The sequence below is a fragment of the Aphelocoma coerulescens genome, chromosome 2, assembly GCF_041296385.1.
Source record: "Aphelocoma coerulescens isolate FSJ_1873_10779 chromosome 2, UR_Acoe_1.0, whole genome shotgun sequence".
Taxonomy (NCBI): domain Eukaryota; kingdom Metazoa; phylum Chordata; class Aves; order Passeriformes; family Corvidae; genus Aphelocoma; species Aphelocoma coerulescens.
Window position 1 is genome coordinate 30,125,083 of NC_091015.1, and position 17,260 is coordinate 30,142,342.

Consider the following 17,260-nt stretch of genomic DNA (forward strand, 5'->3'; position numbering starts at 1 on the left):
GCTAGACTGTACTTAGTGATAAAGGTACAGCGACCAAAAAGAAGATAGCAGAACTTCAGACAGTGTACATGTTTTGGGTAACTATGGTGTAAAAAGTGTTCACAGATTAGCTATGGCATAGTAGTAGCTGATAATGCACCTGAAAGACTGAGAGACATTAAAGACCGCAGGATTTTGAGAATTACAGTGACACACAAATGCCTTATCAACGTGATTGAATTGTTATTTTCAGTTGAGTTACAGTGCCTTCTTTATCTTAGAACAAAACCAAGCATTATATCTGCCTTGTCAGCAACTTGTTTTACAAAGCCTAGTCTAAAATATTCTTCTGTGATTTTATAATAATTAGGATAACTTAATAATGTAATTTCCCTTCTCTGTTGGGTGACCAGGTAGACCTGTACTGAAAAATTAATCTGAAAAAGGAGGAACAATGAAAAAGTCATTCCTTGGATATAACTCTTAGGAGATGTGTACCTATTGGAATACCAAAAATGAAGGGATTTTACATAAATACTAGAATTTGATGTGCAGCCTTTTAGTCTGGTGTCAACTAAGAAGCACAAAGGTAGAAAGTTTAATTGCAGGATCTTGAACAAATACAAGAGTTTAAAAATTCTCTTAAAGGAAATAAGAATTATGTTTGTAGTGAATTAAAATTAGCATAATTTTATTAACTTTTTGCTTTTTGAAGTGAAAAGTCAGTTATACCACAGTGCTAATCACTATATTAATGAACCAGAATTAATGAATTAAACAAAACTTTACATTGCCTTCTGACATTCAAGGACAAAATATTTAGATGTTTAAAAAGTAAGTCTTATTTTGCTCTGAAATGGGAATTCAATGAAAAAATTCCTTGATTAGGGAAGGTGGGTTCTTCCACACAGTTTAACAAATTTTGATGAAGCAGAGGTTAAGGAATTTTTGACCAGCACTACTGACAAAGTATGCAGGCCTGAATTTGCATCTCAATCCAAGCCCAGACTTTGTATATCAGAGGGTTGGACCAAATCTTTCAAAGCTTCTTGTAAATTAATTGTATTGAAACATGAAAAGGAAGATTTAGCTGGTTTTCCAGAAAAAAAACAAAAACCAAACACAACACAAAGAAGCAAACAACAATCCCCCCCCCTCCCTTACTATTCAGATTATATTCAATGGAAACAGTGATTGATATCAATGAGGCATAAATTCCTTAATCTACATGTATATATTGTTGTAACAAGGTGATACCACTGAGGAGAAAAGCCCAATACACCCATTTCCCCCCAGAATTCTCTCAAGCTACCTAAATTAATGAGTTTTTTCTTTTTCCTTGGAGAATAAGACTGAATTGAAACATATGGAAGTTCAACTTAGATGGAATAGATCTTCCGGCATTTGCTTGCTTACATATGTGTGTACAGTAAACATATTTTATATCTGTCCAATCAAAGTTCAAGTTCTTATCATTCTGGGATAAAAAGAGAGGTTTAGAACTCATTCACAGTTACTAAAAAAAACCCAACAAAACCAAGAAATCATCACACTGACAAAACCTACATCACACCTTTTGCAACAGCCAATTTCATGGCTGGGCAGAAGTTACGGTGCCAATGCTCATGTTGCAGTGTCTGCTCACCTCACCGAGGGACAGGAGTATCACCATTCTCTCTCTCTGCAGGTACAAATAGTTTAAAGAAGAGTTGTTATAAAATGGTTTATTTGGCTGACCTTTTTTTTTGTATATTTAATATAAATATACTGACAGCCCGGAAGATTGACAATTTGTATTTTCTTATTGGCTGGCATAACTTGGCTCATAAAGATGGTTTCACCAAAAGAGTGAGAAGTGATCATTTCCCTGTCCAAAAATGCAGCTTATCAATGCAAATTTCTGTGTTCCTTCACAGCATGCAATTTTCACCCCAGGTATAAAACAACCAACCAAAAGTTTATTTCAAAGAGGTCCATCAGCAGCTAAGTATTTTCACATCAACATTAGAATAAAAATTGAAAGCTTCAAAATCTTTCCTTCTTGCTCAGTTAGACCCAGTAAATTATTTTCCATGTTAATTAGAGTGGGCACCTCACATGAAGCTGCTTCTTTACCATCAACACAGCCACCCCCTTTTTATAAATAACAAAGCCTGATGATTATCACTTACTCTTTGTATGAGTCACATTTAAAGAGAGCCCTGAGGTGCTTCTCAGGGAGTCTCTTTGAATCATGAACCAGAAAGGAAAGAAAGCAGCCTCTGAAATATTACCATACCCAGACTCTAGATGCCTAGAACATATCATTGCCTATTTATAGTTTCAAGCCATCAGGCAGTTTCACATAATGGAAGTCAATGGTCACAGAAAAGTTTCCTCTTCTTCAGTGGTATTTGTAAAATTAAGAGAACCTGATAATGGAAAAGCTCCACACGCCTATATGCAAAACAGAAAAGGTCAAACCTCCTTATTTCAAAATCAACTGAAAATCCATAGTCTGACCAAAAATGAGGAATAAGAGCCAGCAGGCTCCCCATGGCATGAGCCCAGGTTGGGCAGACATCAGCAAAACCTGATAGACATGAGGACAGTTTCTACCTCAGTCGTTGCTGCACAGCACACCCTCAGAGCCTCACACGCCACGGATTTTAAGCTATTACTTTACTTCTCATTAACAGCTTCCAGGTCCTGTCCATGTTTTATTCATTTTCCAGCCAGGGCTACAGTTAGGCTTTTACTCACCTCAGCAGGACCACAAGAAGTTTCCTTCCTTATGGACAGGGAGAAAACAGAATGCTTTCAGACCTGATGGAGCTGGAGACAAGCAGCAATTAGCTGACAACAGGCTGACACGTTCTTCACCGCTCTTGCATAAAACATTGAGCTGTGCTCCTCTGGCCCACCTCAGCTTTCTAAATTTATTTATTTATTTTCAGGCTAACTGCTTAGTAGCTTGGCAAACTGCCGTTTTGCAAAGGCAAATTTTCCTCTTTTTTTTTTCAGGGTATGAAAGAAATAGATAAAGTCCTGAAAATCCTTTACCTTCTTTTGACAATCCTTCAGCTCTCCTTCGCTTGCAAGTCCTCCTCACTTCCCATGAAAGGCTCAGTTGTATTGTTAGCCCCATTTCTCTCAGTCTTTCCGCCCCCAAAACAAGGAAATGCTATTTTACTCCTTCAGCCTTAAATGGAAGGGGTCTCCAGATAAATGTAATTAACCCATTTCTCTAGTTCACTGCTGCTCATTAGCCCTGAGTGCCTTCATCTGGCCTCCCAGGTCCCAACCAACCATTTTTGTGGATGCCACTGCACACTCTTCACTTTGAGCATCTGTTTTCTCATTCCATAGCAGAGTTCTCTGATCTTCTCCTACTTCCTTGTCTAGACATAATTCTTCCTGATTTTTTTTTTCCATTTTGTAGCCATTCTCCCTAGTCACTCCCACAGAGATGTGAGGGACAACACCTCTCAGAAGTGTCAGCCTCCCAGTTGGTCTTGGTATGGTCTGCCTCAAAGTTACAAGCCCCAGAAACCAGTTGAGGTTGAAGACAGTAACTTGCAGAATACCACTAGTACCCTAAATCACTAATAATCACTAAAATGCTATAATCTTGGCAAACAAATATTAACCTATAGATTTAAAAATATAAAAAAGGCATTTTTCTGCCTTTCTTACCACAGCTGACTATATTACTTCTTACACTGATATTCTGAAACGTGTTGAAATCTGTAACTGTATTTGCCTTAAATAATTCTGGATATAAGCTGGTCATTGTTGGGCAATGTACATGTAACTCTAGAGAGATGAAAAGAGTGAGCAAATGTAACAGAAACTCTAGCTGGTTTCAGGAACTAAGTATTTCCTATCTCATCAGAGTCCTGAGCGTACCAACACGTTACCCGATCTGGCATGCACATACACATATGCACACCAATAAGCCTAAACCATGAGGTCTTACCCCTAGCTTTAAATAATTGTGATGATTTGCATACAAACATCTTAAAAGTACAGGAAACAGTAATTCTCTATTAGTCTCTGCAAGAAATTCTTCTTCCACTTCTTTTTAACAGGAACTCATGAGAAGTGAGAGACTGACCAATATCAGAAGTTAAAGTCGTTTCCTGAGACATGATGTTCTTTTGTCAGCATATTGCCCAGTTGACATGCAATGATGAAAGATTTGCAAATCCAGTGTCACATTTACTACCTATATATTTTTAATTATCATTTACATTGCGAATGTCACTAACAAAGCCTTAAGGAATGCTTCATTGTAAAGAGTAGAAGGTTTACAGGTACCCTCTTCAGTCAACCTAAGAACAGTACAACTACTTCAGCTGTATGAAGATATATGCATATATTCTTTGTTTTACTTCTTACACCAATCAATAGTTTCATGCCAGTTCTGTGCATACTGAAAAGAACCCCCCTTTGAAGTTCTCTTTCATTAAATCAACCACTTTCTTTTCATACTATGTTTTACGTACTCTAAGAATTTCTCTTCACCATCAATACTTTCAGCCTGAGCATGGTTTTAAATAATTAGAGGCCATGCTAAAAAAACCCAAACAACCAAGACTAACAGAAAGACAGTCTCTGCTATGAGAATTGTTAATTCAGTATAATGGCTGCTCTGTTCTATTTTGTTACAGTGAGAATTTATACATACTCATCAGCAGATCTGATTTACTTTTTATATGTCTATTCAGAATGGTATGTAATTCTGATGACATGGACTCATCTATCCCTCTTAACACACTTTTTTATGTAGTGACCAACTTGCTATCACAGACTGACACATTTAAAATTGCACACGTTATTAAGTAATAGCTTATGTATAATTTTATTTGTTTTCAGAGTTACAATGTTCATGAGATAATCATAGAGAACACATTATATATTGTTGTTAAACACATTTTTGCCACAAAAAGTTGAGAGCATTGGTAGAAAATCCTATGTCAAGTTATGTGAAAATATTTATCACCTGTAACCATAATATCATAAAACCAATATACACTTTGCGTAATATTATATCAGCAAATTCCTTCTTTTTGCAAATAACCTTTGCTCTATACTTATGCATGTTCATAGTTCAGTGCATCAAGTGCTTCTGTGTGTATGTGTGTTTGCAATGCACAGGAAAAATACTAGTTTACTCCTATGGTAACTGTAAATGTTAACACCACTGGACCCAAGAATGGTGAATTACAAGATCTTAATTTTAGCAAATAATCACCTTCATATTTTTCTACCTAATGCTGAACAAAACATTAATTGGTATTTACCTCCTAATGTTTACAGAACATAGACTCTATATTTTAAAGACATAATCCTTACCAACTATATACTTTTATTTTAGTGTCTATTATATAAATTAGGACTCTGTTGAATTCTTATACTGAGGAGCAAATGATAGTAACTTTATTTAAATACATGCACAGTACCGTGCACTACAGCATGATGAAGTATTATTTTTAAAATGGATGAACGAATCAATAGAAAAATAGATTTAATAAATAATTAACATTTTAAAGTCTGGATAAAAATGGGAAATCATGCATTTCAAGCAAAGTTTTATCTTTTCCTTGTTTTTTTAGGAAATCTCTGAGAACTTAAGACATGCAGAGCTGAGAAGCAGCTCACTCTGAACAAAGAACAATGTTAAGACTGCACAAAAAGTTTTGTTTGAGATTGTTTATATGTAAGACTGAAAAAACCTGCCATTCTTGGACTTCCCTTCAACATTAGACAGTGCTGTGCAAACCTCAGAAAAATCCCTGTAATATGATTTCTAAGCTGTTAGGAAGTCTCTCAGAGAGCTAAGAAAGTTAAAACCTGAGCAACTGCCTCACCAAAATTTATGACAAGAAATGGTTGGATTCCAGATAGCAGACGACAAAAGGGTACTAGACAGCAGTTTATCCTTTCCTTGAGAGATTAACTTAGGGGATAAGTAAATTATGAATGGCACAAATTTATAAATTATCATGACATAAAAAATATAATTTTAGTTTTCTAATATTTAGAGTTCATATCTATGTCTCAATATTTAGTGTATGTGACTATGTCTATCAACATATGAAACAAATGAAAAGTGAGTATTTACTTGCAATTAATTTAATGTTTTTCCCTACCCCAACATTTGTCTGGACATTGACAGTGTAATCAAAAGAACTGTAAATTTTCAGACGTGAGTCTACTCCAGTGAGTTTGATTAATTATGCATTAACCCATTTCTCTGAAGCATCCTTCTCTAAATCTTTGGTGGGAAATGCACTTTAATTAGGCATAAGCTTTGGTTATTTGTGTGCATATGCACTATGCTATTGGTCAATGAGCAGAATGATTTAAAGTTTACCATGTTACAGAGATATATTGCTCATGAAAATAATTCCAGGGTTTCAACAAACACTGATGGCTAGTTTTGCAAGTATTATTATCTTCACTCAGCATGATCTCCTTATTCTTATAGCTTTTGCTCAAACTCTCATCAACTTCTAATCTTAAAAAAACCTTACACAAGAACAATCATGATCATTTGAATACTGTGCATATTGTTAGATGTTTTCAGCAGGTACAGTTACTCATATACATAGGAGTTATCAGAATAAGATACAAGATTTTAATACTTAGTTGAATAAAAATATTCTCAGGGTAGAAAGAAGTGATAAACTAAAAATACAGGTTAATGAGACCTGTAATGATTTTACTCTGAAACAGGTCAGATTGACTACTGATGTAAAGATGTTTGATTGAAGAGATACTATTGAACCAATGACATATGATTATTGTAGTAGAAAAAGCTGAAACAGAAAAGAGAGAAATCAAATTACTCATGACATTCTCTTCCCATATTCCATGGCAGAATTAGCCCACAGATCAGTAAATGGTAACGCATGCAACAAAAAATAGGCTGTATCACTTCATGTAAACATCTGCTTTCATCATGCAAAATGCCTACAAAACTGTGACAACATTTTTTTCTAGTAGCATAGTTTTACATCAGCTTAGCTACAGAACGGTTAAACCAAAATCCAAGATTTTGCAAACAGAAGATATTCTAAAACTCTTGAAAGATTTCCAGCATGAATATTCCAAAGCCCAACGAAGCTAATTGTTTTTTTTAACTAAACTACATAGGTTTATTCCTTGCTGTGGTTCCTTGTTCTTTTGATGATAGAAGAGAAAAGACCGGTTTTTGGAGGAGGTCCCATCAACATGGGGGCTTGGTTCTTGTGAGTAATTTTTATCTGGGGAAGAAAAAAGAAAAACAGAGTTATCCCTTGAGCTACTTCAGTTCCAACTATCTGAGATGCCTGAATTATCTTTACATGTAACTTACAGACCTTCTGCATTTAATCTAAGATGAAAGGAAAATACCTGGGTTCTTTTATGAACCAATCTATGTGTAATTGTTCTTCCACAAATAATTTAAATTATACAGAAAAAAAATTAAAAACATAAGCCATGAAATAAATGCCAATACATAATCTTACTTTTTGAGTGTGGGATTTATTGCTTGTTGTTGAGGAAGAATTTAAAAGTTGGAAAGAACATACATGCTGACAGACCAAGCTGTTGCCTATTATTAAGACAAGCTATATCTTTATATGCTTTATTTATACATCTAATCAAGCCGTACTCTTTTACCACAAGACACTACTTAATTTCAAAACAGCCATTATGGACAAAAGTATAAAGTTAATACACAAGAAAAGGTCCAAAAAGATGAACTAGCATTCTAATTTGTTAATTAATTTCTAATAGAATAGACTCAAATACTGAAAAGACTATTTAAAACACTTTGTAATACTGCTCTAAAGCCACCCGTTTTGATTTCTTTGATATAGAACTACGAATCACCTTAAATGAGACAACCTTAAAGTAGATTATGTCTGCAATTTTCTCTAATTCAAGTCTAAATTAGAGAAGACATTTTATGAATGTATGCTATGCTCAAAGCTAATTGAAAGCAATTATCAAAGTGGCATTTTGTCTGTGACTTTAAGATACATTGTAAGATAATAAATGATTCTCATTATGTAATAAAAAGGTCACATCTTGCCTTTGGGCTAGTGACGTTAAGAGTTTTTCAAAAGCAATCCGAGACATTTTCTTTAGTGAACTACGACTAATACAAGAACCATCACTTATTAAATATCAGTTGTCACCTGCACAGTACCCACATCAGAGATGGGTATTTCTTTCAAAAAGAAACACCACCTCATTAAAAACTGGAAAAATATATCTCTTAAAGTGCATACCTGACATTTTCAAGTTAAAATGAATATCCTTCACTTGTCATTCACTAATAGTAATGAAACAAAAAAAGTATGTCACGTGGAGAGGCTCATTAAAATATAGATCAGGACATTTCTTGGGGTGGAAATTTACTTTACAATATAAGGAGACAGAAAAAATAAAAATCTCAACAGTGTGTGCCTTGGTTTAATTCTACTAGAGCCTTTACTTTACTCTCCAAATGCTCATTTTCATGCCACCTTATTTCATTAACTTCAAATTTCATGTGGGACCTCTTTTTGTCAACACTGTTCATTAGTATTGAATATAGCATATGGGGGGTTTTTGGCAATGTAGACTACTTTCACATGGATAATAACTCTTGCTTTCAAAGATTGGCACCAATATATTTTCTCACAATAAATTCCGCTTCAGGCATCACTTTGGAAGACAAATCTGTAGTTGGGGTAAACTGGCATTATTCCACTGATGTCAGTACCAGCTGATGATCTGGTCCTGGAAAATTGCCTCAAGGATTTTTGCAACTTTCACATGCTTCATAAGATGCATTTTGGAGCTCGGGAGCAGTGATGATATCAACCTGATCCTGAGGATCATGACATGAAGTAATCTACAGCTGTTGTGAGTGAATTTTTCAAGCCATTAAGAGTTTATCTTATTTCAAGATTTGGCCATGATGTGGCAGTAGGAATGCCTTTAAGTTTCCTTTCAGAGGTAAAACATAGTAATTCCATCTTTAAGGGAATAAAAGATGGCTTTAGTATGAATGGGTGAGGTAATCCTGAGACCCTGGACAGATTGCATGTTGGGATGGGGCTGTTCAATGCTGCTCAGGATGAATGCAATTACATACTGAGTAAATGCTTATCATTTGTAATGTCTTTCTTGGCTTGAGACATCTGTTTCAGAGACCATGACCTCTTCAGTATGTTGCTTCCTATCAGCTGAGATCAGCTAACATACCTTAACATGATTAACCACTATCATGCACTGGGGAAAGTCCTGTATTTTCAACTGTTATAAATTGGCACAATTTCAATGGTGTAAAATATATTTTACATTCTGGAAACACTACAATAAAGTTTAAATTAAAATATATGTTTTACTTAGGCATAGTAGTGTCTGTTAACATTGCATTGGTTAACAATGATAACCCATTGATTCCTTACTTTCCTACCCTAAAAAAAAAAATTGAAACCTCTCATTTTTGGCTGATGAAAAGAGATCAGTATGTTTCTGAACCACTACGCTCTTTTGCCTGAAGAAGGCTAATTTTGCCTTTCCTGAGACTCTCAGGCACTGCATTTCTGCCCTGGTCTCTCACTTCTGCTTCTGTTCTCATACTGCCAGCACTGCCAGAGTTGGAGCTGTGAGTTTGGGTGACGAGTGTCAGTACACACTTCGAGATGGGAAGAAGCACTGAGGATCTCAGACTGAGAAATAGTGTTGTAGGTCAAAGTAGGGCAGAACATTGAAAGTGCTCTATGAGAAGACAGAAAGAGAGACAGGGAGAGAGACAGGGAGAGAGAGAGCACAATCTTTACTTACAAGCAACTGAGAGTTCGTTAAGTTAAAAATTCCTACTTACAGCTGTATAGAGATTCTGTGTGTGTGCACATGGAGTGTCTAAAGACTTTTACCATTCAGTTTCTCTTCCATTCAGCAAGCAACTTCGTGTCTTTTTTAGAAGAAACACAACTATAAAAATTTTAATTAAGACCCTCTTACAAAATTTTTAATGTTTCTTAGATTTACCTGTGAATCACACGCACGCACGTGAGAAAAAGAGATTGCACAGGCGAAAATCCAGAAAGCTAAAATCCTACCTAATGCATTTTTAGGAATTGATGATAACATACTGACAAACAGACTCGTATAAATCACTATGAAATTCTGGAAAACAGTTTTTGAGATCACTTACTCAATTTTATTGAAAATATATAATAACTTGAGGGTAATATGGAGAACATTTTAAACATAAATTGAGTGCCTGAATTGCTGCTGGAACAAAACCAAAACAAATAAACAAAAACCACCCCAAAAAATCCTAACCAACCAATAAAACCCCCCAAAACAACCCCTCTCCCCCAAACTAACATCAACCAAAACAAAACAAAAAAAGAAAACCAAAACAAAAAAGAAATTATTTGATGTACTTGGCACACATTTATATTTAAAAATAGGCAAAATCAGGAAATAACAGAATTCCACTTAGAAGTAAGTAAGTAGTCACATGAATTGCTATGATACCATGGATATTTGTTGTAAGCCTGACCCACAACATTCTAAGCTAAACTTAAAACTGTTGATGGCAATGACAAACCTCTTATTCACTAATTGAAACCAAGATGAGGGCTGGTATATCTAGTAAATAGGTTTAGCAGAAAAACACTTCATTTGCAACTTTGAAATCACCTTTCCAGTACTAAAAAGTATGTCCAGTGATTGTATTCATGGCAAGGAACACTAGGTCATATTGAAAGAGTATAATTCTCAAAAGAGATGATAATATCTCCTTATATGTCAATAGAAATTTTTTGATAAAGAAACCTGAATTTTGATACTAAAGATACTTACAAGTGCATAAGCCAGGCATTTATTTGTTTCAGGAGCAGGTCAAGGTTTCTAAAGGCCTTGAAGCCCCATTAATACAATGTATCCACTAAATGAAATGCAGTGAGCATCAATAATTTTAGCATGATAACAATATCTTTTAGGTCTGTCAGTTTTGCTTTCATTTTCCCTTTTCTGCAGTATGTGTTGATTACCTTCATGCTCCTAACTTCACAGAATGCCTAAATATTTATTATTTCAGAAGACATGGTGCTATAAATACAGGTTCTAAAGTACTGCTTTGACAATAGGATACTGGAAACAGAGCTAGTCAGCTCTGCTTATAGTATTTCAGTTAATGTTAAAGAACATATTGCTGTATTTTAAAGACAGAGGGGGAAAAACCTGCAGAAAAAAACCCCAGCCTTATTTCCAGCTGGATCTTTTAGTTTGTGGTCACTTTTTTCCATGTTCTAAGCAGGGTTTAGATGTTGGTTGTTTTGCAGGTATGAGGGTTTTCTCACAGTCTAGATGCCCTAGTGCTGCTCCTCTTACCAGAAATGGAGGGATGCAACACCTCTACATCACAGGAGTGCCAAATACTTTTATCTTTCCTTAGCTGATCAAGAGTTTATGGGGTATCATGCTATGAATTAGACTGACAGAATGTAGGCAGTGCTGAGCAAAATTAAACTGTGACTTTCATTATGTGGCATTTTGGACAAAATCTCTCAGATCTAGACTAGTTGTTTTAAAAGCGTTATGCAACGCATCTTAAATAAATTTCTAAACAATATTATTGTGCAAAGCGCAATCAAATCTAATCAGTTTGGCATTAATTAAGCTCTAATAATATACTCTAGTCTCTCTCCTAAGTAGTGTGATCCATTTCCCCTTTGCACAGGTAGATTGGAAAACGTTACGGTGTCATCATAATTTTTAAACACACTGAGAAAATGACAGAGCTGCAAAATTAAAATAAATGATTAATGGCATTTTTTTCATGTTTTGTACTAATAGGTATCACTGAGGTTTTAAATTAATAGAGCTGTCAGCTCAGGGTTGTTACAGATCCAGTGCAGAACTAAAATGGAAATTATGTATTTCACAGATACCTAAAGATGACACTTTGGAATATTTTAAATTTTAATTAGTAGGTGCAATTGTTTTTCCCCCTCCTCCCTAAAACCACTGCAAATTAATTGGCAATTAGTCACAACTAATTCTTTTCTTAACAATCTGAACTGGAAAGAAAGGTGCATTACATGTTAGAGTATTTGTCTGGGGTGCAGAAAGCACACATGCAGTAAATTGCTTTGTCAATTACAAAAAACTGTTGTGAAATTAAAAAAAAATATGCATACATAAACAAAAATAATTAAAGTACAGTGTACCTGTGACCACAAAAAATAATGCCCAGCTGCAAAATAAAATGTTAAAAACTAAATAAATCAATCTGGCTTTGCAACAGAAATATATGCACACTGCTGTTCAAAAGGGAAAAAAAATGCAGCATTTTTGTAATACACCAAGTCTTTTCTAGTGAATGACTTCCATTTATGGGTTAACTATATAGTAATTGGCTAACATGCTATTGAAATTAGCCACCATCTAGGACCCAGCGGTAAAGTGGCAGACACAGTAGTTTAAATGCTTGCATTATAAACAACTGATAAGAAAATACTGGTACAGCCAGAGGCATGAAAAGAAGATACTTTAGAGACAGAGTCTAGAATACTGCTCCACCTGCTTCATGTGATGTGTGGGGTATTGGAGAAAATGGATCTATATAAAAGCAAATCTGTATGTCTTTTAGTTTTCTCACCTGGCTCTGACATATAGTGATTATTAATAAAAGCTTGGTTTTTTGTGTTTTAAGTTCTTGTTTCTCTCTGGATTTAACAACAGGGCAGTAGGATCTCTGTGCCCTGGCTTATCACATCGCTAGGGACTAAAGGAAAAACTAGAGAGAAATCACTCATTCAAAACTTATTTTTAAGGTGCATCAAATTATAATATTTTGAAATACTAATTTCGAGTAACATTATTCCACGATTTACTCCAAGTTTTTATATAAGTAAACAAGTCTAAAAGTACTGTGTCTCAAATAGCTATGAAACTGTGTTTCTGACAATCCATTAGGTGAGCTCTGACTATAGATTTTTATTTTTGTTTCTTTATTTAAGCAATATTCTTGCATCTTCTATAGACATTTCTGTCTTCTACTTTTAATCTAGTGTTTCTAGAAGCTTGACACTCTTTCAGATATCATGCCAAGCAAGTCAGGAATAGATGAAAGAACTGAAATTGCAGTTATTTCTAATTAAGATGGAACACTGTTATAGATTTTTTCAAAACATTGCTAATAATTTATGTAGCTAAATTGAAAGATTACTTTTCTTAAAAAAACCCCTGATGGCTAAAGCTAGAAGTTTATTGAATTAACTTGAGAGTCTTTGAAGTTTCATTACTATTAATGACGTGTTTGGAGATCAGGTGAAACCATAGATATCTTTCATGTTGCTATATTTGTCTGGGAGAGCTCTGATAGAATTTCCTCTTCAGCTAATCAGACAAGATGTTTAACATAACATTAACATTATCATCTTTCCTTCTTCCAAAGAGTCTTCTATAAAAAAAACAGTGAAAACAATACAATTTGATGCTCAGATGCTTCATCTTATTATGAAGGAGTAGAATGACTTTGTTAGACGCTGCAGTCTGCATGTGTTCAACATACTGAATAATTCTGGATGACAGATTTTTAGACCACTCACATTTTTAAGTATGCACAGAAGCTACAGGAGTGCATACCTGCTCTCATCTAGGGATGTTAGGTGCCTAAGCAATACACCACAAATGATTTTAAAAGAAACATACAACAATTTGTTTACTACTAAAATTGATCACAGGAAGGAAAAAACACAGATCACAGCTTCTGGAGAATCACTGCATTATCTACCACATGTCAAAACATTTTCTCAGAGCTCACAGTATCATTTTGGAGTAGCACAGCCTCCACATGCATGAGAAGGGACAGTGTCAGCAACTCATGCTATTTGTGTGAAACTTTTTTTCCACTCAGAAAGGAGAGTCAGCAAAGAGAAACATGTTTATTCCTTCAACAGGAAGTAAACTTCCAAGCCTGCATGTGCAGGGCGCATCCTATACATAACAGGAATTTGATGCTGATCTTGTTTTCCTGAATAGGCATAATAGAAAAGCTGGAGAATTTTGATCAGGTTGAACTTGGTTTCCTGAAAAATCATTTGAAAAATACTCTCATTTATATCAAAACCTGAAGCAATCCAGAAAAGTACTTTTGAGCTTAAGTACTTGCAACCTGGGCAAGAGTTGATTCAATAGCTGCAGATTCTCTGAATTTCTTTCTCACTTAGTCTCTGTAATATTTATAGGTCAGCCCTTAAAACTACTGAACTTAGATGACACTGAAGTTCCCAAGATACCAAAAATAAAGTGTGTTATTTCAACATCATAAAGGACAGTTGAAGGGGGAAATACAGCAGTCTTTTTTTTTTTTTTTTTTAAAACAATAACTTTCTGGCTGGAACACCAAAGAATCAAAAACCTGAGGCTCAGCTGCTGTCTCCCTGATGCACATAATCTGTGCAACCTAACAAGGTGCCGACCTCTCTCCCCTAAAACTACTGAGCTGGTATATCCAACCACAACTGTATCTTTTGTCCTTCGTACAACATAGCTAGTAAACTAATAAGTGCCTTGCCTCAGCATCCTGATGTGAAAAAAGAGGTAGCATAGGAATGTCTCCCCATGTCTCATTGCACAATGCAGGAATAGCAGCATCTTTATATATGGGCCTCAATTTCTTGTAAGAGCTAGGGAAAGAAATTTCCTAAGAGGCGAAATAAAAGGAAAGCCAAACTATCACATGTGTACTAAGGAATTAAACTTATGGAGTTCTTTATCTGGCCATGATGATTTTTTTTTTTTTTTTTCATTTAAAAATGGGTCATTAATAATTTTCTTTCATTTTGGGAGAAAAAGGCAGTTTTTTCTCTGAAAAAGACAAACCCTGTGATTTTTATACTGGCCTCCTTGTATTGTTTTTTGAAATTTGAACTCCTTCTGGCTCAAATGACAGACTATGTAGCTGACTAAGTCTAAAGAATTATTTTGATTTCATGGGGGTTTTGTATAGACTCTGGTTTGGATACACATCACAGATATCACCCTGGTATTTACGTGATCAAGTACGCTTTGGCTTCCAAACAAAGACTGCTGTGAAGTACAAACTCAGAAATCAAATCTTATTCTCTGGTTGAAAGAAAGCTAATATCCACCTATGTCATTATCTATGGAAGAATTCCTAGTTACTTTGCAGAGAACTTCAATAAAATCTCTACTGTAGTTAGAATTAGTGGGGAGAAGAGAGGTTAGACCATACATGTTTTTTACTTTGTATATATACAAGGCAAGGAGCTATTGCAACAAATACTAAAGCTCCTCCGCAGAAAAAAAATCCTCAAATATGAATAAAGAAAAATAATATTTCTATGTCTAAATTCATGGATGTGCATTGGTATAGACAAATGGTTCATGTCTTTTTTCCTCAGAGGAAACAAGTACATTCAACAGCATGGTTTTCTTACCAAGTGCCAAGTATATTCTCTTAACAATGGTATAGCAAAAAGAATACGTTCCTCAGAAAAGCGTATGCCATTTCTATTCCCTTTAAAACTGGACAGCAGTAATTATCAGTAGTAATTTACTGTTTCCTCAGGACAGTAATTGAAATGTAAGAACTGTCTCTTTTTCCAGGTTTGTTCTCAATTGCACAGGCAGCTTCTGCTACCATGATCAATCAGAGAACAGGGATTTTGCACAGAGCAAGCATCAGGATAAAAAAAAAGCACATGTTATTGCCAGCATTCTTCCATAAGTTCTCTTCTGTAATCTGGCAACTGAAAATTACATGTCTTTCTCCTGAACAAGTAACTGCTGGGTTCAGTGCTGTTGCTCTGCACTGAGCCATCATTGTAGAAGAGGTAAAGATAATGATATCTCTTAACTCCAAAAGGTTTTCTGCAACTAATCTCATAAAATTCCCTCCGTTCTGCTTCTACAAACTATGTGTTCATATGTTTCTCCTCCTATTGCAGAATCTGTGCACCTCCCTAGAGAATGAAAATTCAGCACCCTTCACACTGTTCAGCTGTACACTATGGTGTATCTAGTAAACACGAACTATCACAACTCTCATCTGTCATCCTAAATCATATATTATCAATTAAACGCCTATTAGCACCTTACTGAACGTCGTCCTTTCTATTTTTTTGTGTAACTTTTAATTCTACCACAGACATAAACTTATGGAAGTAATCCAGTATCCTTTTTTGGAAAATTACTCCCATTTGGAGTGGGATTTCTTCCTCGTCACAACACTGGTTTGTGATATTTACAAGCTGAAAGGCTACAGCAACTAGTCTACCTAAAACCACAGGTCTTCTTTACGGAAGCAAAATTAGTAGAACTGCATATTAAAACGTGTCACTAAGATTGCACAGGACAGTAAAGAACTTGTATTTCTTCAACCTCTTCTGTGAATGCTTGGTTAGCCTCTCTAATTATTGGAGAGACATGAAAATGGAGCGTTCTTACAAATACACCTTTCCTTGCGTTGTCTCTAAACAGTCACTCAAAGAACATTCTCTGAGAAAGCTCCTATCCTATCCTAGCTTATCCTAACCTATCCAGATTGATGTTAACCTGCCCTCACTTTGTATGTGTGGGTACTGAAACAAGAAACGAATTAATTTCCTTTATTTCTCCCTTAAACTGTAAGGACTTAAAAAAATATTAGCCCTATTGCATAATACCATCAGCACAGTTAAGACTTCAGCTTTAGTTAAAACTTTCTTGATATGAGCTCTCAAAAACACAATAGAAAATCTTCTAAATTTTAAAGACTAATATTAGTTACCTTATACATTTCAGCATCAAAACAAAGATTGAATTTTCCTCAGCAATAGAGACTGATACACCATCATAAATAAATGATCATATTGGGTAAAGGTATATTGAGACTGCAATCTTAAAGTACCAACTTCTGAAATAAATGCCTTTTTATTCCATTCTAACCTGTGGTTGAAATCAGAATGATAACTTGAAAATGCAGGGGGTATTGAAGTACATAAAAACAGTTTGTGAAGACGTTATTTAAGTAAAGTGAGTTAATGCCGATGAAAATGGTTGTCTTTTAAACAAAAGAGAAATATTTCTATCAGTGAAAAAGAAGAGGAAAAAAAAAAAATCAGTTGCAGTTACCGTGCAAGGAGTTTGCATCCAAGGTTCCCCATCTATCTGCATAGGCAGAGACTTGCTGGTCCTAAAGGTACAAATTTCATAATGTAAGAAAAAGAAACTAGACAAAATTAATAAATGTATTTATTAAAAAGGCATATATGTGATGGTATACAGATATAAC

General features: G+C 35.1%; 2 protein-coding genes across 11 annotated transcripts in view; both read right to left on the minus strand.

The window, feature by feature from the left end:
- LOC138106395 (ETS translocation variant 1) overlaps positions 1-3,137 on the minus strand; it is a 115,269-nt gene extending 112,132 nt beyond the window's left edge. Inside the window, exons 1-2 of one of the 2 annotated variants that reach the window (XM_069006928.1) lie at positions 3,022-3,137; positions 2,722-2,793 (exon numbers count right to left, since the gene is read on the minus strand). The gene's annotated coding sequence lies outside the window, so the exon portion shown is untranslated. The remainder of the gene's footprint in view (positions 1-2,721; positions 2,794-3,021) is intronic. The other variant, XM_069006929.1, reaches the window with a different exon arrangement.
- Positions 3,138-4,814: 1,677 nt separating this feature from the next.
- Positions 4,815-17,260, minus strand: part of LOC138106396 (diacylglycerol kinase beta) — a 425,706-nt gene continuing 413,260 nt past the window's right edge. For all 9 annotated transcript variants that reach the window (XM_069006937.1, XM_069006936.1, XM_069006939.1 and 6 more), the window contains 2 exons: positions 17,101-17,161; positions 4,815-7,229 (listed from right to left, as the gene is read on the minus strand). In XM_069006937.1, coding sequence (XP_068863038.1) covers positions 7,122-7,229; positions 17,101-17,161 — 169 coding nt within the window. In that variant the 3' untranslated portion in view covers positions 4,815-7,121. The remainder of the gene's footprint in view (positions 7,230-17,100; positions 17,162-17,260) is intronic.